Source organism: Moschus berezovskii, chromosome 26 (genome assembly GCF_049115385.1).
Source record: "Moschus berezovskii isolate FMDL1 chromosome 26, NW_MosBer_1.0, whole genome shotgun sequence".
In the NCBI taxonomy this organism is placed as follows: domain Eukaryota; kingdom Metazoa; phylum Chordata; class Mammalia; order Artiodactyla; family Moschidae; genus Moschus; species Moschus berezovskii.
This window is the reverse complement of record NC_142485.1, coordinates 1,330,506-1,352,450: the sequence shown is the minus strand read 5'-3', so window position 1 is coordinate 1,352,450 and position 21,945 is coordinate 1,330,506. Positions and strand designations below refer to the sequence as shown.

General features: G+C 41.5%; 1 protein-coding gene across 2 annotated transcripts in view; it reads left to right on the top strand.

The window, feature by feature from the left end:
* ZNF385D (zinc finger protein 385D) overlaps positions 1 to 21,945 on the top strand; it is a 350,361-nt gene that overhangs the window by 178,449 nt on the left and 149,967 nt on the right. For both annotated transcript variants that reach the window (XM_055416769.2, XM_088832539.1), the window contains exon 3: positions 17,380 to 17,490. In XM_055416769.2, coding sequence (XP_055272744.2) covers positions 17,380 to 17,490 — 111 coding nt within the window. The remainder of the gene's footprint in view (positions 1 to 17,379; positions 17,491 to 21,945) is intronic.

The following is a 21,945-nucleotide window of genomic DNA, read 5'->3' as shown; positions in this document are numbered from 1 at the left end:
TCTGTGTTTCAATCATTATCTTATCATCCCTGGAGAATGAGCATAGGAGTTTTTATTTCTCCCAAAAATATCTAGAGGATGAGAGTATCTGGAAACTACAAAATCATTGTGGATCCTGAACGTGTCTGCCTCTGTATCAAGTGCTTCACATATATTATCTCATTTAATCCTCTTAGTACTCTCTCCTACGGCCAAAGGATGAGTAGGTGCCCGTTCTGGAACGTGAACACAAGTCCGTCCTCCCCAAGGTCTGTCCTCCAGGATGCTTGGTTGTTTCAGAACCATTCTCTGCTGCATTTTCCAGGCTCACTCTCGCCTTCCTCAGCCGTCTGAACCCTGTGCTGATCCCGTCGTAGTTCCCTGTGGATTTACACGCGAAAGAGCAAATGCTTACAGGAACGCTCACCAGGCCCTGCTATGCCATACACACACGGTCTTTTCCTGTTCATTGTTTTTTGAAATTGCTTGAAATTCAGTTTAGGAGCCTGACGCTTGATCTGTGCTAGGTTTTTCTGAAGAGTTAACATTTCCATCCCAAACCACTCAGGCAGCCAGATTTTTTTCTTCTCCACGCCCACTCAGGTAACTAGCATTAGTACATTATCTTCATTGTGATTGCTCTTCTTATGTTTGCTTTTTTTTAGCCAAGAACTCTTTACTGAATGCAAATTGCTTTCAAGAAATATCTGAAGAACTAGTTTAGAAAGTTCACTTAAAATACAAATAAATTCAGCAACAGAGGAAGAATGAAAACGTCAATTTTTTTTGCTGCCATGTATTATTTTCATGATGAAAGGAATTACGTAGTCTAAGAAGTGGAGGAAAGCATCTTCCTTTATTAGTTCCTGAAGATTTCAGAGCAAGAGACATGATTCTAAATCAATATTCTTGATGTTAAAATATTATTTAGAAGGGTGGTTATTTTAAAAGGAATACATTTTTTTTATTAAATATGACTAAGAATAATCCTTTACCTGCAAACTATAATTTATTGATATCAAATATCAGGTATTTTGGACTACTATTTTTTTTTTTTAGGAGCCAAGTTTCCTTTTATTCAGATTTTTTTTAATTTAAAACACATTTAGGTAAAACCTCTAGTTTTTATTTCAAAATGAGGAAAACATAGTACAAATAAGACTTCTTTTCTCTGAAGATATCCTTGAAATGAAGCTAAAGAAATTTTAAAAAAAAGAGAGAGAGAGAGATAGCCACAAAAGAACAGAGGTGTTTTGGGTCAGTGTGGATAAAGAAAGAGCATCTCTGGATGACAGATGGTGGAAAGGTAGTGCATAGAAAAAGAAAGAAGAGAAAAGTATGAAGTCAGAACCTTGGGGAAAGTCTGGAATTAGGGTTTGCTGATACCATTTTGAATGAATAAAGCGAAAAGTATCAGACAGGTGGGACTGAAAACATGAGGATTGATTGAAAAGAGGAAAATTTTAAATTAGGATAAATATACATTTTTATAGGGAAAGGAAGACAACAAAGAACAATAGAAAAATATACTTTATATATGTAGCAGTTGAAAATAATAATTTTAAGCAATTGATTGGTAATAAGAAAGTAGAATCTACTTTGCTTGAAGCTAAAGCATTCTCCTTTGAATGGACCAGTTTTATAACATTATTACTTAGAAAATGTATAATCTAATCCCATCATGTTACCTAATCAGGAGACAAAAATATTGATGATGTCAAAACAACGATAATGCTGTTTTGAGCTTTTAAATTTTAGATTCATCCTTGAATAAAGCCTGGAAAGATGGGTAGTATTTAGAGTACAAAATATTTCAGTTAGAAGAGTTTGAATGTTTAATAGTGTATGTGTAGTTGAGTGAATTTTGAAATTTGAAATCAAGGAAGAAAAGATGTACCAAAAAGAGTAACTTCAAGCAGGGAATTTGAAGTCCTGATTCAAGTTAATGGAACCATGCATAAATATGGAAACATATTATGCATAGTTGTAAAATAATAATAGAATATTTAACTTCATAAAATTTGAGGAAAATGTAGAAGAGTATTGAAAAGAAAGGAACTATTAAAGAAAGTGTGATCTTTACTAGTATCGATAAATATACTCAACTCAGTCGCTCAGTCGTGTCTGACTCTTTACGACCCCATGAATCACAGCACGCCAGGCCTCCCTGTCCATCACCAACCCCCGGAGCTCACCCAAACTCATGTCCCCAGAGTCAGTGATGCCATCCAGCCATCTCATTCTCTGTCGTCCCCGTCTTCTCCTGCCCCCAATCCCTCCCAGCATCAGGGTCTTTTCCAGTGAGTCAACTCGTCGCATGAGGTGGCCAAAGTATTGGAGTTTCAGCTTCAGCATCAGTCCTTCCAATGAACACCCAGGACTGATCTCCTTTAGGATGTACTGGTTGGATCTCCTTGCAGTCCAAGGGACTCTCAAGAATCTTCTCCAACACCACAGTTCAAAAGCATCAATTCTTCTGCGATCAGCTTTCTTTATGGTCCAATTCTCACATTCATACATGACCACTGGAAAAACCATAGGCTTGACTAGATGGACCTTTGTTGCCAAAGTAATGTCTCTGCTTTTAAATATGCTGTCTAGGTTGGTCATAACTTTCCCTCCAAGGAGTAAGCATCTTTTAATTTCATGGCCGCAATCACCATCTGCAGTGATTTTGGAGCCAAAAAAAATAAAGTCAGCCACTGTTTCTACTGTTTCCCCATCTATTTACCATGAAGTGATGGGACCAGATGCCATAATCTTTGTTTTGGTGAATGTTGAGCGTTAAGCCAACTTTTTCTCTCTCCTCTTTCACTTTCACCAAGTGCAATAATAATGCATAATAATAAATAATTAAATGATAAATAATAAGACATAATAAATGCATTAGTATGTTATTTAGAGCTGTGATATTAATTGGCATAAAATAATAATAATAAACATTTCATTTCAAGCATTTATTAATATCTCTGGGCTGAAGCTCTTTGTGCTCCTTGGTTTGTTACCATGTGTGCATTATTTGATAACAATAAACGAAAATAGAAAAGAAATTATAGCACAGTATTCTGAGAGTCCCTCTGGAAGAAGACTTGAAGTGCATGGGAATTACAAAATGTACTAGTTAGCGTTCCAGCTAACAAAATAACTTCTTAAATCAGGGGTTCTCAACATGCTTGCTCCTGGGAATCCAGCTGAGATTTGCAAGTCCCTTCAAGCTGTGTGAAGAGAGGCGTAAGTTTATATTTTACTTTACATAGTTTATGTAGAAAGCCACTAGTCATCTAATGGCATTGTATTTGGGGTTTTTCAAAAAAGTATATACAAGTGTTTCTGTATGGTAGACACCATTAAGTGTTTAAAATACAACCAGATGCAACTATACCAGTCCTTAGGTACTGGAGTACTTACTGGGGTACCTTTACCTGGGTTCAGATGGATTTGATCCAAAGGATTTCTGCACAGACAAGATAGCTCAGCTTCATCATTCCATGACCTGAACAATTGAGAACCTCTTTGCCGACCACTTAACCATCACTCTTCAAGCTTTTAACTACAGTTCAACTTGACAGTGGTTCCTTTAAGTCCTTAACAAAGGCAAGGAAGTGGAAAAGATGTAAAGAGAAGTGAAACAATACTTTAACAATACCCTGGGGTTAAAAGTAGCCTACCACGTCATTTGTTAACAAGCACGTTGATTGTTAGAAAGACTTTAAAATATCCCTTGTTTATTGTAGGTTGTTCTGGCTTAGTTTTCCTCATCAGTTCTCCTTTTTTAAAAAATTTTTAACATGTGTGTATTTCTGCTGTCTTTTGCCAATTCCCTAGAACCCTAAATACATACCCAGTTTTCAAGTTGATTTCAGAAGTTTGTTGAGCTCTGACACGTGTTTGAGAGTCAGTTTGATATGTAGGAGGAGCATTGGTTTTTAATAAACCCGAGTTTAAATGTTGGAGCTGCAAATCATCTATCCTAGCTATTGCTTGGTTTTTAAACAAGGATAAGCACACCCTTTTTAGAATTCTTTGGCTAAAAATTATTTATTTCTGGGGAAGAAGACCATGGTTTCCAGGAAACAAATGGTGAAATATTTTAATCATAGGAGGTTGCTTCTCTAATTTTATCTGTTTATCTTTGGTGTGCTGGGTCTCCATTGCTGCACCTGGGCTTTGCTCTAGCTGCCATCAGGGGCTCCTCTCTAGATGTGATCGGGGCTCCTCCCTGGTTGTGATCTGGGCTCCTCCCTAGACGTGATCAGGGCGCCTTCCTGGTTGTGATCAGGGTTCCTCCCTAGTGGAGATTCCTGGGCTGCTCGTTGCGATGCCTTCCCTTGTTGCAGAGCGTGGCTCTAGGGTGTGGGCTCTGTAGTTGTGGGATGTGGGCTTAGTTGCCCTGTGGCGTGTGGAGTCTTCCTGGATCAGGGATAGCACCAACGCTTCTGCATTGACAGGCTGATATTTTTTCCCCCACTGAGCCACCAGGGAAGCCGGGAAGTTGGTTCTGTTACCAAGGTTTTGACCAGTACTTCTTAAACATCCCCCATGGAGCCTTTTAAGCCTTGAACTAATCGATGCTTTTGAACTGTGGTGTTGGAGAAGACTCTTGAGAGTCCCTTATACTGCAAGGAGATCCAACCAGTCCATTCTAAAGGAGATCGGTCCTGGATGTTCATTGGAGGGACTGATGCTAAAGCTGAAACTGCAATACTTTGGCCACCTCATGCGACGAGTTGACTCACTGGAAAAGACTCTGATGCTGGGAAAGGTTGGGGGCGGGAGGAGAAGGGGACGACAGAGAATGAGATGGCTGGATGGCATCACCGACTCTGTGGACATGAGTTTGAGTGTACTCCGGGAGTTGGTGATGGACAGGGAGGCCTGGCGTGCTGTGATTCATGGGGTCGCGGAGAGTCGGACACGACTGAGCGACTGAACTGAACTGAACTGAACTGAATTTGCCTTGTGTTGGGATCTCAATCTATACTTTTAACAAGCTCCCCAGATGATTCCTGGTGTATTACCAGGGTTGAGAATGGTTGCCTTAAATATGTGGCATGCATTTTAAAAGCGATGATTGTTTTTTATTTTTTCAACATGCAAGTTTATTTTGAATATCTACATCAAGACACCGAAACGCAGTCAACTTCAGATGACAATGCAAATTTTCTACACAATCGAACTGTGTGGCTTCAACCAAGAATCATATCTTGGGCCTCCTTTTTCTCCTCAAAATGCTTGACAGCTGCTGAGGTGGCTGCTTTTACTTATCTAATTACCTCTTTCAACAATGAACCTTTTCAGAGCACTTTCTGTTTTCAGGTACTTGTTTTTCAAAGATGAGCAAAGCTGACTACATCTTTTGCAGTTGGTAAGGGAGGACTGTAAGCAGAATACCTGGGAGATGAATACGGTGCGACAGGACGTGGGAATGTGTACTGTGCTGTGAGAATGGGGAGCAGGGCTATTTGGCTCCGTAGGCTACGAGACCGGAGGGGCTCTTCTTGGAAAGAGAGCATTTTGGAGGAACAGGCAAGAATTACACATGTACTGTGTAAGCGATAAAGATTGGAGGAAAGACAGAATCCTACAAAAGATAAGGAGGCAATAAACCAGACCAGATTATGCAACAACTTGCCAGTAAATCTGTATTACTGGAGCAGAATATCGGAGGCCAGAAGGAATGGGAGTGAATCCAAAGACACGACCCGGGTTAGTTCTTGGAGGCAGTGCTTGCCAACACAAAATGCCTCTGATGGCATGAATTCCACATCGCTGGCTAATAAAAATAAGCACATAGGCCACCTATAGGGGAGGGGGAAATGTGTGTGTAAATTACTGAATGAATATTTCAGTGCAAGGAGTAGAATAATTCAAGGAAGTATCAAGTCTAGCCCAAACACAGAACAGAAGAAATTGAGTCCTGCCAAATTTAAAAGAGTGAGAGATTTTGTGTAGGGACTGTACAACTGGTACATGAATTGGTACATAAATAATATGCGTGCATGTGTATACACACACAAACATATACACAGATATTTGCACTTTTGAGCAAAACATAAAGAGAAGTAAGGATATTCTCATGTGATTCATTCCATATATAACATGTTATCTTGGGATTTTCATGCTAGAAGAGGTCATATAAATTACTTATGGAGATGGAATTTGTTTAAAAAGAGCCACCCCACACACCATTATGCATTCTTAAAGTCATTAAAAATTGATTTACAAAAGGAAACAAGCAGAGAAGCAAGAAGAAAAGGGACGCTGTAAAACATGTACCCCCAAATTTATGTCTTTTGTACTTTAACCAAACATTTAAAATCAGGATAGTTGCCCACATAGTTCATATCAATGTTTCATTGTTTAATTTTTCTATAGCCTTTATAACTTTCCTTTTGTGACGTTTTCAAATTACCTCATCTAAATCATTTGTAGTATATATAGTATAGTGAAAGTCGCTCAGTCGTGTCCAACTCTTGGCAACCCCATGGACTATACACAATCCATGGAGTTCTCCAGGCCAGAATACTGGAGTGGGTAGCCTTTCCCTTCTCCAGGGGATCTTTCCAACCCAGGAATTGAACCCAGATCTCCAGCATGTAAGGCGGATTCTTTACCAGCTGAGCCACCAGGGAAGCCCAAGAATCCTGGAGTGGGTAGCCTATCCCTTCTCCAGGGGATCTTCCCGACCCAGGAATCAAACCAGAATCTCCTGTGTTGCAGACAGATTCTTTACCAGCTGAGCTACAGGGGAAGCCCTAAATCATCTGTAGGCTCCCTAGTAAAGACAGCTTCTTTCAATTCTGTCAGCCTCGGCTCTGTGTATATTTCAGTTTCTGAAATGTATTTCTTCTTTCTAGGTTCTTGGGGATCACAAGACTCTTTGAGACTAAAATTGGTCATAAACGGTAGAAGGCAGACAAGAAATGGTCTCAGTGATCCATTGATTTTTCCAACTTTCCCTTTTAGACACTAGCCAAGAAAATAGATTTTGATTTTTCCTTTAATTAAGAAAGCGTAGAATTATTGCCTGAGTAAAATTTCACAGTGGTCTTTAGATTTTTTAAATTGTGTTTTCCACCCAGTCACGTTTTAAGATGGTTTCTTTATTTTTGGCGGCACTGGTTCTTCGCTGCTTTGAGCCGGCGCTCTCTCGGTGCAGTGGCAGCGGCGGGTCTCCAGTCGCGGGGCGCAGGCGTCTTGGCGCGGCGGCTTGTCTGCGAGGCTCTGGGGCGCAGGGGCTTGCGAATTGCCGGGCGGGTGGCGCAGTCGTCGGCGCGGCCCTCAGGTTCTGGAGCGCAGGCTCGGTAGCTGTGGTCCCTGGGCTCAGTTGCTCCGTGGCAAGTGAAATCTGCCCGGAGCAGGGATGCAGCCCACGTTCCCTGCACTGGCAGATGGGTTCTTACCCACCGTGCCACCAAGGATGTTCGGTTTGTGGATTTTTATGTTGTCTATTCAGTTTGTTTTGTGTTGAATCTTGTACCCCCCCCCAAAAAAAAAGTGTGTTATAATCCTAACTCCCAGTACATTAGAGTGTGACCTTATTTGGAAATAGTCACTTTACAGAGATAATCAATTTAAAATGAGTTCACAAGAGTGGCCCCTAATCGCATATGGCTGGTACTCTGATAATAAGGAGAAATTTGGACACAGAGACACACTCGGGAAGAATGGGATGTGAAGATGGAGAATTAGAGTGACACAACTGTAGGCTAAGGGTTGCCAAGGATCACTGGCTAGATATCGGGAGCTAGGGAGAGGCAGGAGGGATTCTTCAGACTTAAGAGGACTTAAGTATGGTTTGCCAGCATCTTGACTTTGAGCTTCTAACCTCCAAGACTATGAGGTAATGAATTCTGTTGATGTAAGCTGGCGGTCCTTTTTTATAGCAACACTAGAAAATTAATGTATGGTTAAAATATTTGAAAGGAAGGATTAAAAGGTCAATCGATATCATGCTTTCATGTTGTAATTGTTTCCATCCATCCATACATACTACATCTTTCCATCCATCCATCCATCCTCCCACCCACCCATCTGTCAATCAACACCGCCATCTTTCCATCCATATCTCCATCTGTCCGTCCATCCGTCCATCCATCCAATAGCATTATGATTTTGAAAAAGAAAGGAATTGAACAAAAGTAGCGAGCACATAATTTCAGATTAAGGGAAAAAAAACCCTTTCATTCAGCCATCCATGATTTGTATACAAAAATGCTCTGTCCTCTCCTTTCTTTTCACTTCAGATTCCAACACCCGACCCACATTTCAGTGACCTGCAGAGAAGCCAGATGTGACTGTGAACCTCTGGTGCAGCTGGTCGGTTAATGAATTTCTGAAATTTGTCCTCCAGCCCAATCCACAACACTGTGCTCTCTGGGGTGCTCTTTGTAAATGGAGTCCCAGCTCTGCAGTTGTTAGATTTTATTACTTAGACCTTGTTCAGAGACAGGCCTATTGAACCTTGGGTAACATGACTTCTGGCTCAGGCAGCCCCATGGGCATGCATTGTCTTCCAAAGAGGTTTTGCCATTTAAGTTCATCAGAAACAGGATTCCGATAAAAGCATTTGAGTCAGATTCTGTCCCTGTATTGCTGATAACAGGGTGTCCGAAATATCCAAATTAAGGACTGGAGTCTTCCCCACAGGGTGATATTAGTGTGATCAGTCAGGAGTCTTCCCTTTTAAAGAAACCTAATATTCTTTTGGCCTTTTAAAAAAAATATCCCATTGCAGAAAAAGGATGCCCATCCACAGAAGGAAATCTCTTTCTTTTCTTCCTTTCTTTCCTCTGATTTTTTTCTTCTCTCCTGGTATACCTTTTCCCATTGATACAGGAGATATGTCAATAAAATTTAAATACATACTAATCTTCGCTGGGATTAAACGAGGACCACAGGGGATGAGAACACGGGTGGCACGCAGCTGCCCTGCTCCCTGAAGACGCCCACACAGGTGGAGTTAAAGGGGAACAGGATTCACTTCCCTGTTGAGACATGAGTCAGTAATACTGCCACAAACTCAACTAAAAATCAAGGAACCATACTCAATATCTTATAATGATCTATAAAGCCAAAGAATCTGTAAAATTATATATGACACATAGAATAATGAACTGATCTGTAAAACAGAAATAGACCCATAGACAAGGTGAACAATTGCTGTTACCCAAGGGGAAGGAGGCTGGAGGGATAAACCGATGAATCTGGGATGAACAGATACACACTGCTAGACCTAGAATAGATGAACAGCAGAGACCTACTCTATGGACAGGGAATTAGACTCAATATTTTATAAGAACCTATAATGAAAAAGAATCTTAATAAGAATATGTGTGTGTGTGTGTGTGTAACTGACTCACTTTGCTGTATACCTAAAACTAATAGTGTCGTGAATCAAATATGTCAATAATTTTTTAATTAAACAAAATCTCAGAGTGCAGTTACCTGTGGGAATTCCACAACAGTGCCATGATACATCGGTTGAATGCAATTCGCCAGAGCACATAAATGATTCCAGGAAAAATCGTATCTACGACCGCTTCAAGCTCATCATGCTTTACTTTGAACTCTGTCTCACATTATTAGCCCGCTCGGAGAACACTGGGGAACAGCCATGGCAGAAAGCTGCGGAAAGGTCTCTTCCATTTGGACATGTTTGAGTGCCTGGAGAGCATGCAAACGGCTTGGCACATTTAAGTCCAAGCACTGGTTTTCTGAGCAAAGTCAGCTTCTCCTGAACTGAGCAGAACAGTGAGTCTGTTCGCCTTTGCCTGGGAAGACCCTGGTGGGGAATGGTCTGATGTTGGCCTGTAAAGTAGAAAGAGATCCAGCGAACCACGGCTTTAGCGCTTAAACGAACCTATGTCTGGAAACGCGTTCACGAGTGAGTGTATGTGAGTTCTGCATGGCGGCTGCCAGCGGCAGACTCTGCTCTGAGCGCCTCTACCCCTGTTGTATCCTGGGGTCATCAATCCGCATGATTTCACTTCTCATAAACTCTCCTCACCCCTCCTGTGTAAGTTCCCTTGTGAACCCAGGTTTTCTCAGTGCTGCGGTTAACACCATTCCAAGACTAATGTTAAGTTTTGATATCAGGCTTCAAGAATATTCAGTTTGTGCTTTAGAAACTCAACAGCCATGTGATGGGCCCTGGCCCAAGTGGGAGCCACTTTGTTAATTCCCGGGTACAAAGATCGCAGGGATGTGGCCCGCCTTGCCTTCCCCGCTTTTGGGTGAGACCTGAGACAAGAGAGGTCTTCAGATGGGGCGGTGGAGAGCCTGAAGGATGAGTTGGGGACCTAACCTCTCTGAAGGAGGTCAGCTGAGAATTCTGGCAGAAGAGATGGGTTCTGTCTGGAGTCCCGAGAAGCAGGTAGGGATTAGTCAGAGGAAGATGAAGCAGAAGATGTGGGGAAAGGGTTTATAAGGCAGAAGAAGAGGAATGTGCAGAAGACTCGAGGTTAAAGGGTGCACTGAGAAATCGCTTGTGCCCTTGTGCCTTGGAGACTTGAGCTTGACCTGATTAGTGAGCTTGATGGAAAAAGCTTACCTCTAGTTGAATGAATCCATCTGTGAAGTGAGCTCACACATGTCCTTTGCTGTTGGGCAAAAGCAGAGAAAGTAGACTTCACGGGCAGCCTCCCTCCAGCCCTGCTCAGAGCTGTGTCTTGGCCTTGAGTGATTGGTATTCCTGTCAAATTCCCTCCCTACCTAAACCTCAGAGAAAGGGGGAATGCTGAAGTCCTTGATGTTCTTGATGGGAATGGTGATACCATGGGAGTAGGCACATGTTTGAAAAAAGGCAACTAATGATACAGTTAAGACGCATGCACTTTTTGGGTGTGGAAATTATGTGTCTGTTTTTAAAAGAGGGCAAAAGTTGCAAGTTTTCTCAAATGGAAAAATTTGTTGAAGAAATGCAATTATAATAATTTTTAATAATGTGTAAGTCATATAATGGAGAAGGAAATGGCAACCCATTCCAGTGTTCTTGCCTGGAGAATCTCATGGACAGAGGAGCCTTGTGGGCTACAGTCCATGGGGTCACAAAGAGTCAAACACCACTAAGCAACGAACACACACACACACACATGAGTCATATAAACACAGATTTTACTAGTTCATAGTCGATGGAATAAACTATGTGTCACTTTATATTCAGTCAGTTCAGCTGCTCCGTCGTGTCCAACTCTCTGTGACCCCATGGACTGCAGCACGCCAGGCCTCCCTGTCCATCACCAGCTCCCGGAGCTTACTTAAACTCATGTCCATCGAGTTGGTGATGCCACTTGACATTACAGGGTGACACATTCCAGGACAATGGATATCACAAAGGTTTATTGTGGCGCTGGATGGAGGGGGCCAGAGTGGGAAGCTGTGCTGCTTATTACTTCTGTGATATTAGGCAACAGGCAGTAAGAGCTCCTCAGTAGGTTGCTAGCCTAGAAGCAATGCTTACAAGCACAGATACACTGTGAGTGCCAGTAAGGGTGACCTTAGCCTGATTGTCATAGGTCACTGTCACCTAGAAATACCAGCGGGAAGAGACAACCTTTATATTTCTAGACTTCTAAACACCCTGGCATTTAAATTCTTATTCTTTGATATGAAAACCAAAAGCCACAATACTAACAGGAACAGAGAGAGGAGGTCTCTTGCAGCAGGAAAGGTAAAGGCAGGGCTAAGCCCCACCCATCCTCTCGCCACAGCAGCGTCCTAGGAAAGGACATTGGGAAGCGAACCTCAGCTGCCTTACCTGAGGCTGGCCCTGGTCACTCATCTACAAATCAATTTAGCAGAAAGCCCAGAGGGGAGATGAGGGAAAAGCAAGGCCTGGGAAAGAAACGAAAAGATCCTTAAACCTGAAATGAAGGAAAACATATTCATTTGGCTTTAAATAAGGCCTTAGGCTGAGTTTGAAATTGAATTTTACTCTAGAGTGGGGTGAGCATATCAATAGCTAGTGTATCATTCTTCACTTCTGTGTGTGGGTTTGGGGAGTGCTGGATAATGTATTTGGAAAATGTTAGCTTTCAAAATATCCCACTTTAGGTATTATATAAATATGTCTTAAAATACCATGTAGCTTTTACCATTTCGTTTTAGTTTTTAACTCAGGGCTGCATGGGTTCGGTGAAGTGTCCAACTGCGACTTCTGGGTGTTACATTTTTAGTTTAATGACTTTACTTTTGCACAAAAGCTAATTCACATTCATATAACGATTTTATTTTACAGGATCACATTTTTTAAACTGTTCATTTTTTAAATTGAACAAAGATGCTAAATTTGAAAACAAGCAACAAAAGTTTTGGTTATATTATTTTACAAATTAGTTCTTTAAAGCAGGTATTTTGTATCGTCGGACATCTCAGAATTTAATGTCAGATGTGCACTGCGCATGCCCCGGCTGTGGTGCCTAGGTTTCCTACAACTTATTTGACCCAAGAACTGCTTTTTTCTTTCCTGCACACATCGGCATTTCTTGAGACTGATTTTGTAGCAGCTTCCTAGTGAGGATACATATACACACAGTAAAGTATGAATATTTTGACAGCTCGGACCTGCTGGTTCACAGGGAGGAAACCGACATACACACTTTCTTTTGAACGGACGGTGACCACAGCGCGTCTGCCTTTGCGTCCGCAGCAGCGTGCGGTCCTCGGTCCGTGTGACTCTGCGCTCCCGCGGACTGTAGCCCCCAGACCGCTCTGTCCACGGGACTCTCGATGCTAAATGACGGTGTGTGTGGCAAAACGAAGTGGCTGTGCGTGTCCCGAGTGACCGCGGTGCTTCCAGTTATCGGCTCAGTCGCTCAGCCGGTCCGACTCTTGCTGACCCCACGGACGGCGGCCCGCCAGGCCCCTCTGCCCACCGGGTTCTCCAGGCAAGAAGGCTGGAGCGGGCTGCCACTTCCTTCTCCAACACAGACCATGCGGCATCACTTAATTACCTGTTTAACAGCAGAAATTACTTAGATGTAGGACACGACTGAGCGACTTCACTTTCACTTTTCACTTTCACACATTGGAGATGGAAATGGCAACCCACTCCAGTGTTCTTGCCTGGAGAATCCCAGGGACGGGGGAGCCTGGTGGGCTGCCGTCTATGGGGTCACACAGAGTCGGACACGACTGAAGTGACTTAAAAGCAGCAGCAGCAGCAGCAGCCCTTTTTAATTCCTTGTTGTAAACGGTTTTCCATGTATTTATAGCTATGCCTATTAAAGAGGTGACTGTGACTTATGTCCATTACTGAAGGCTTTAAACTTCTGTCATTTTATGGTACTAAGTTCCTGAAATAATAATAGGGAATTACTCATGGTGGCGTAACTACAGTTGTTGATTTCATCATTAAAGGATAATTCAATTTAAAAAACAAATGTATACTGGAAAATAAGATTGCATTCGAAGAAGAACACAATGCTTTGCATTTTAAAGTTTGATTTTATAGGTATAGTGATCACAACAATATTCAGTTTAAAAAAATAATTAAATCTAGAGAATATGCCACATTTGCCTGAAGTGTCTGCTTCTAAAATACCTCCCACACTGATTTGGATTGAATGCAGTCAGTGAAAGTGACCAGCATTACTGAACGACAAAAATAAATAGCTACTCTCGAAATATGATAAACTCAAAACTATGTATTTTCAGAGAGCACCTTTAATATAAATATGTCGTTCATTTTTTATTTCGCAGTGTCATTATAAAGGGGCTTCAGTATTCCTGAATAGAATATAGCTGTAATTCACCTGATCCCTAAGAGAAATGGATCCTGTTTGTGCAGATGGAACAGATGCAATAGAAATGGTGAGACAGCTGCCTCTAAATTAGTACCTCTTTCAGCGTTTTATTTTTCCTGAGTTGTTGGCCAAAAAGGAAGTTCCCCCAGTGCTCTGTGTTGTCACAGAAGCATTGTGATGGCATTTGTCCGTGGTGTCAGCGGGGCCTGGGGAGGCAGGAGGTGGGCTCTGGAGCACCCTGCACTTACTCAGCCGTGTGGCTGCTGGCTCTCAGGTTCTGCTCATGGTCCATTTCGGTTCTGAGAAAATAGGGGTGAGGTGGGGCTGAGGAAAGTTTGATTTAACTGGGGTGGGAGACAGGGCAGTGTATATAGAGAAGAATCCTGTGCCATGCCCTATGACCTTTCACACGAGTACTCTAGGTTCAAACTAAGAAAAGTAAGTTGTAACTTTATGTTAATTTTTAATGTTTGGATTCAGATGCAGACTGAATTTAGAAATGAGCTTAGATCATGTATTAAGATTTGAAAACCTTATAAAATTTACTGGAAACAATTCAAACATTCATCAGCTAACACATGGATAATCACATTAGGGTGAAAGTGAAAATGTCAGTTGCTCAGTCATGTCCAACTCTTTGTGACCCCATCGACTGTAATCTGGCAGGCTCCTCCGTCCATGGGATTCTCTAGGCAAGAATACTGGAGTGGGTTGCCATTTCCTTCTCCAGGGGAATCTACCAGACCCAGGGATTGAACCCGGGTCTCCTGCATGGCAGGCAGATTCTTTAAGTCTGAGCCACCAGGGAAGCACACACTGGTGTTCACCCATACAAAGGGCTTTTTACTCAGCAGTAAAAAGGAGTGTTACCAATGCATGCAACGACATGGGTGAATCTTAAAAACATCATGCTGAATGAAAGATGCCAGACATGGAAGACCGTATAGTGTGTGATTCCATTTGTATGAACTTTGAGGAAGAGGAAAAATATAGTTACAGAAAGCAGAGCATTGATTTCACCGGGTGGGGTGGGAGGCAGGAATTGACCTCAGGAGGGAACTTTATGGGTAATGGAAGTGTTCTATGAGGTAATTATTAATACATTTGTCAAATCTCACCAAACTGTAAATTTAACATTGGTGAGCTTTATTGTATTTAAAATTAAAACTGGTTGAAAAGAAAATATGGTATAATTCACTAGCAGGGGAGGGGATCCTAGAATCTGTTAATTCCTGGAAGTAACCAGAAAAATTGTGGGGCAGCTGAGCTTCATCCAAAATCTGGGATGAACATCAGAAAAAATGTAAAGTGGTGATGGAAGCTACAAATGAGAACCCATGAGTTCTTCTTGGTCACAGCTGTTTAATATGAAAGCCATCTAGCCTAGTACTTAGCACCAGGAGGCACTTGATAAATGCTGAGTGCTGCCATTTTTTTTTGTTGATGCTATTATTTTGTTATTATTTACAACAGTGCATTATGAGTGTCTAGACAACATTATAGAAGTTGTGAATAGGGAAAACCTTTATCCTAGCTACTGATGGAAAGAGTCTATGGGTTAACTGGTTCTGATGATTTGAAATACACAAAAGGAGGTAGAATTTATCAGTGACTGGTTTAGGCTAAGTAGTGAACTATAATGTATCACAGAAGTGCTTAGAGCATCATTTCACAGACATATTCTTAGCTTTTGTGTGTGTCAAATCTTGTCTGAACTGACTCAGTCCATGGGGAAGCCTTTCAGAAGAACTTTGTATCAGATGAGAGTTAAGAGTTCCAAAGTATGCAAGCATTGAACAGAATCAATGGCTGGAGTATGACATTGAAATCATTTTGAAATGTTGTTTTGGACATGTGAGAGATAGAAAGTGCCAACAAAGATCATAGGAATGTGAGGTCCCTGTTATCCCTAGTCATCACATACATATACACAGAAGAGAAAATATAATAGCCAAGATTTATTGACTTTTAATGTGCCTGGCACTGTACTGCACTTAGTGATTTCAAGAATTATTATGACTAAACTTCATCACAAGCTTAAGAGATAATGCATAAGAACACAGAGGCTACACGTGTATTAAGAAGACAATCAAAGTTTGTGTCTGACTAATGTTTGGGATGTGAGAGTTTGACTGTGAAGAAAGCTGATTGCCGAAGAATTGATGCTTTTGAACTGTGGTGCTGGAGAAGACTCTTGAGAGTCCCTTGGACTGCAAGGAGAGCCAACCAGTCCATTCTAAAGGAGATCAGTCCTGGGTGTTCATTGGAAGGACTGATGATAAAGCTGAAACTCCAATACTTTGGCCACCTCATGCGACGAGTTGACTCACTGGAAAAGACTCTGATGCTGGGAGGGATTGGGGTCAGGAGGAGAAGGGGACGACAGAGAATGAGATGGCTGGATGGCATCACCGACTCAATGGACATGAGTTTGAGTGAACTCCGGGAGTTGGTGTTGGACAGGGAGGCCTGGCGTGCTGTGATTCATGGGGTCACAAAGAGTCAGACATGACTGAGTGACTGAACTGAACTGAACGTTTGGGAACGGTGGATGAGGACACTGGAACGAACCTTGGTGACATTCCATTTTACCAGCATTGGATTGCAGCATCATGCTTTGAGTGTCCTGTGTCCTGTCCTGCGAGTGGGATGCAGAGAGAACTGACATCTGGCCCAAACTCTCTGACCTCCAAGTAGTGAGCCTGCAGGAGAGCAACATGCATTAGGGGATCAGTCAGTGATCTATGAAAGAGCCCATAGTTCCACCTGTTTGAATTCTTTTATTTTTTTTTAGAAAGCAGAATTTGTGTGCAAGCAACCCTTGCTTTTTCAGTTTGTTTTCTAGTACTTCGCTTTGACCAAAGACCTATAATTAGTACCTGTTTTCACTAAACAAAGCAAATCCAAAGAGGATTTGCAAAAAAAAGGACAAACGGTGGAAATGGCGTCCAGCCTTTGTTTTTGCAACAGCCCTCATAGAGGCAGCAGGAACCGTGATCAGCAAGGTCGGTGTTGCCAGCTCTTTCCCCAGGGAAGCACACTCAGGGTCTCAGCAGCCAGCCACCAAGGCTTTGCGCTGTGTCTCTGAGCCTCTGTGCTTTATCTCCATTTGCTTTTTGCAGCCTTTAGTAAGATGGGTCCTAAGGTAGTGCCTTCTCCTTTCAGACAGCAGGGGAAACCCATGCTAGATTCTTAAGGCAGAAAAGATATCAAACATAGCAGAAGGTTAATTGTCCATAAAGAGGCTTAAGTTATTTTCATGGCCGCTTGTCTATTTTGAAGTCCATTTGAGGCAGTGGTACAGACTCACAGCTGAGTAAGATTTCACACAGTCACAATAACTTGAGTTTTGATAAATCTTTAATTATATAGGAGGGTTATCAAACTGGGACAATTGTGGATCCTAAATGAGAAAACCGGTTAGCATTCAGACTCTAATGGGTACATTTATCATTTCTTTATCACACTGTGATTCCAGCTCGTTGTTGTCTATTTTCTAAGAAAGTAGAAATGCCGTTTCTTAGAATAAAAATGTTCTTTCTAGTGCGAGCAGTAGATTGAAGCTGTCCGGATTGGTTCGTTAATGAAAGAGGCAACATTCCAATGGAACTGACAAGCTTTATTTCTATTTGTTGTATTTTTTTTGTCATTACAGATGGACCCGATTCAGAAAGCTGTAATAAATCATACTTTCGGGGTTCCTCTTCCTCATCGAAGAAAGCAGATCATTTCGTGCAACATTTGCCAGTTGAGATTTAATTCTGATGTAAGTTTACCATTTAGTATTCATTGAAAAAATGCAGTTTGCTGTTCTAATCTTGCAGAAGAGATTTCTGAAACATTTTTCTCCAATGACTGAGCATGTCAAAATTCAAAGATAACATTTTAACTCCTTATGTGCTTTAATTTCAGAGTGTACTATATTATGAAGCAAACTGCACTTATGGTTTTAATGGTATTTTTTAGTCTCCCAGGAATGCTAAATTTAGATAACACATTTGCTTTTGGGGAACAGTCTGAATTTAGGACTAACGAGATTTTCAATAAATAACATCTCTGAAATAAGGTAGGTCCCAGGTGATATTTTAAGGCCATGGTTTTGGCTTTGTGAATTCTCTTCTGCTTTGATGGCCCTTAATTCCAGATCAGCTGTGGTGCCTTTAATTTGTTTTTGTGTTACAGATCTCAAGTCCCCGACCCAGAAGGACTAGCATTTTAACAGGGAATTCTAAAGACCTCAAAGGAGCCCCTAATGAGTAGAAGTTAAGAAGAAAGCATGGCAGGAGGGAGATAGTGTAGGCCTGACCCTTTGCATGTTATTCACAGAGAGGGAGTCACATCTTTTATACCTTTTCTAAGAGTCAAGGTTGACGCTGGATTCAACACAAAAGCTAATTTGGCTTGCAGCCCATATGGCAAATACTGCCACTCCTTCTCAACCTGCCCTGGTGTGGCGTTGGTCCTGAGATAACAGAAAAGAAAAGGAATGCTGGTTTGGAAAGAACAAAAACTGAACATTGGTGGGTGCGCTTGGCAAACAGAGGACCCCAGACTATCAGTGTGACCCCTCCAGGGTGCCGTGAGCTGGCCCTAAATTGATGTGCTCTATGGAGATGACCAAACAGATCTGGGTTCTAGAGAATGTTCGGACTTGCAGCATTTAATTGCCCTAGGCAAGTAGGCCCCTTAGGTGATGATGAAGGTTGCCTATGAGATAATCAGGCAGAGGAAACAGACGTGTCACCAACAGAGTGGCTTTTTCCTTCTGTGAGAACATTTCATTCTGTGTAAAGTTTGCAACTGTCTTATGATCTCATCCTTAAACTGGTACAATCACCAGGTAATTTTATAACATTCCCTCTGCTGACTTAGAAAAGTGGAGAGGAGGCTGCCTGCATAGCACTTGAATGGGCTAATGTTAATATTAAAAGAACGCACTAAGCATACAGCATTTTATTTGAAAGGATGTCTTTTGGTTTTTTTGTTTGTTTTTTAATAATTAGCACCTTGATTTGAATTTCAAGAAAATTACTATAGTTTGACTTACAAATATTTCAAGTGATTAGTATTATGTAATATTCTCTTCCAGCTGGTATAAAAAAAGTTTCCCTGACATACAAACGAGAGTTCTGAACTTAGTAGTGCAATCTTGATCATTTCTAAATACTCAGCAAACAGTTGTATATTTCCATAATTGTTAAGTGTATCCTTCTTTATTCTGAAATTTCACTTTGGAACTGATTGGATGATGTTGAGGAAGTCTTTCGGGAGCCACATTTCCACTCTACAGCTAACGGGGCTCCTTCAGATATCAAGCTTTCTGCCAACAGTTTCACTGTTAGTGTTTTTGTCCGTGTTAAGGAAACGTCCTGTAAACGGAAGTCTTAGAAAGAGACTTCACGCTTATTGAACCCAATCTCCCACAGAATGAAAGAAAGCCATTGGCCGGATCAAGACTAAATCTGCGCTGACTGTCTGCCGTCATGTCACTTCAAGACAGTTGCTCCTTCTTTTCCTTTTTATATCTTTGAAGTGTTTCTACTAATCTTCCAGACGGATATCAAAATCAGGTTTTAAATAACTAGAAATGCTTTTAGATATGCTTTAGGGAATGCTGTATTATGATTATTAACATAAAGAACATAAAAAGATTTGCATACTTATCTAAAACGTAAACTTATTTCCATCGTAAGAGAGGATCAACAAAAACTGCATTTGTGTCCACTTGCTGATGGATTTTCAAGGTGCTGTGGGGACCAGGATGTATTTTTTGGGGAAATTGGCTCTCACTGTCACCACCTTGCTTTTGGATCCCTCTGAAAGGAAAAGCCCCGCGGTGCTTGGAGGTGTGGCAGGTGTCAGTGTCAGCCGTACCTGAGCAGTGCAGGTGTGTCTGCTCGCTAGACGGGGCTATGTTCATCTTTTCTGGCTGCTGTAGCAGGGCGCCCCACGTTTAGTGCCTTCAGGTGACTCTGCGCTGTGACCGCGTAGTTGTGGAGCTGAGAGTCAGAATGGGTCTCGCAGGGCGACGGCCCTCCAGGGGCTCTGGGGAGGTTTCAGTTCCTTGCCTTTCTTTTCTGGAAGCTGCCCTCTTTCCTTGGCGTGAGCCCGCCTCCCAGCCTCAAGACTGCAAGGCCGAATGAGTTCATCTCACATGGAACCACTCTCACTCTTCCACATTTAAGCACCTTTGTGATCACAGTGGACCCACCTGGATAATCCAGGATAACTTTTCTAGTTTAAATTTAGCGGTTTAGTAACCTACTTTCATCTGCTGACTTAACCCCCTTTGTCATATAGTGTAACAGATCCATCATTTCCAGGGATTAGGACTTAAATATTGTTATCATACCTTCAATACTCATGTGGATGTTTGATTTAGCTTTGAACTGAATAGCATGACCACCTGCATTTGTCAAATATTTACCCAGGCCAGTTCTTTGGTCTGTACAGACTGGACACATACAGCCATTGCCTTTATATTTTTCATTGTCTTGAAACTTGAATATAAATTTACTATGCTATGCAAATTTTTAAAATTGTAGTTGTTTTTTTTTTTTAAGTAGGAAGTTCCAATATTATTGAGTTTATAAATGACATAGCAACCTATTAACTGTGATTTACAAGCAAAATATAATTATTGCAAAATTGAAATATAGGAGTGGAAACTCCTTTAGAGACCTTAAAAATGTCTCTATGGCATTATGATGTCAATAAAGGGGAACTAATGTGCTGAAAATATAAGATTTGTTTATTCATTGACTGGTCATATCTATAAATACCAATTTCATGAAATATTTAATACTGAATGCCAAGATAAATTGGATTTATGATCCATTCATTCATATATAAATGTCTCTAAATAAAGAGAAAATACATATGTATGTGTATATAGATCATTTTATTCTTCAAAAGCTTTAAATCCCAATAAAACTGCCTGTTTACTCTTTCCACATATATCAAGCATTTATCATCCTGTTTCCATTCTTAAACCTAGAATCTGGAAAAGTGATGCTGTAATTCACTTGTATGCTTGGTTGAATCCTCTGTCACACAGGAAAGTATTTTTGCCTTTTTACATTTCAAAGCTTCTTCCTCTTCCAATGAAAATAATAGCTTGTAGTTCTTTTCATCTCTGCATCATGAAAATTCAATTTCCTTTCCCTCTAAGCTTTTCTTTATTTTTTTAACCCTTCGTGTTATAAAGCCTGCAGTTTGGTGTTATGCCATATGTGTTTCCTGCGCAGTACATTTTCCATTTTTCGCCTGTGGATATTTTTCTAAGGAGCACATTATATTGTATTGCATTTTAAATCAGAGATACCTTCTCCTGGTGTAGGCATTCACTTTGGGGAAAAAATGAAACTCTTTTTGACATTTATGTGGGACACACATGGAGTTATGCAAAAAGGCTTCCAATTAAAGAATGAAAGGTTGTAATTTGTCCAATTATTTTATCAGCATCTTAAAATAAGCATAAATTACCGTTGGCCTGGACCAGTTAGTAAGTGTGCCTTCGAAAGAAAACTTACTGCAAGGCCAGTGTGACTATAAGATTATTAAGTGAGGTAGAGAATGATTAATTACTCAATGACTATTTATAGCATGGAAAATAAGATCTGAGGTCCCGAAACGAGGGATCACAAACTTGTAGTATCTAAGCATCAGTCTGGTGGACATCCCCCAAATAGCGTTTCCTGGTATGTTAGAGACCAAAGAAATCTTGCTAATTTCAAGATGGAAACTGAGGCATGAAGCACGGAGGAGGCTTGTCCAAAGCCACGTGGCAGAGATGGGCCACGCTGGGTCAGTGTCCAGGCATTTCTGCCTCACCTGCTCCAGGTAGGGTGGTGAGTCTACCAAGAGAGCCAGCCTTCCCTACAGCGATGGTGTGGCTGGTGCCCTGGGTGTTCCCTGCCCAGCTGTCCCAGAGGGAGAGTCCCAGGGCTCCTTGCCCTGTGGAATGACCTGGGGCAGTCAGTCCACCGTGCCAGGCCGTCCTCCCCATGGGCTCCACTCCCCACAAGGTCTGCAGAGCCTTCCCAATGGCCCTTCACTGCCCTTCATTCACACAGTTAGTCATAAACACCAGGAAAATGTAAATGTCAGTGTAGACCCCTGAATTAGAATACAGCAGGAACAAATCCTTTATGACTCAAGACTGCCAAGTGTTGATGACTTCAGGGGACTGCTTGATGGACCAGAGGGAAGCAACCTCCTT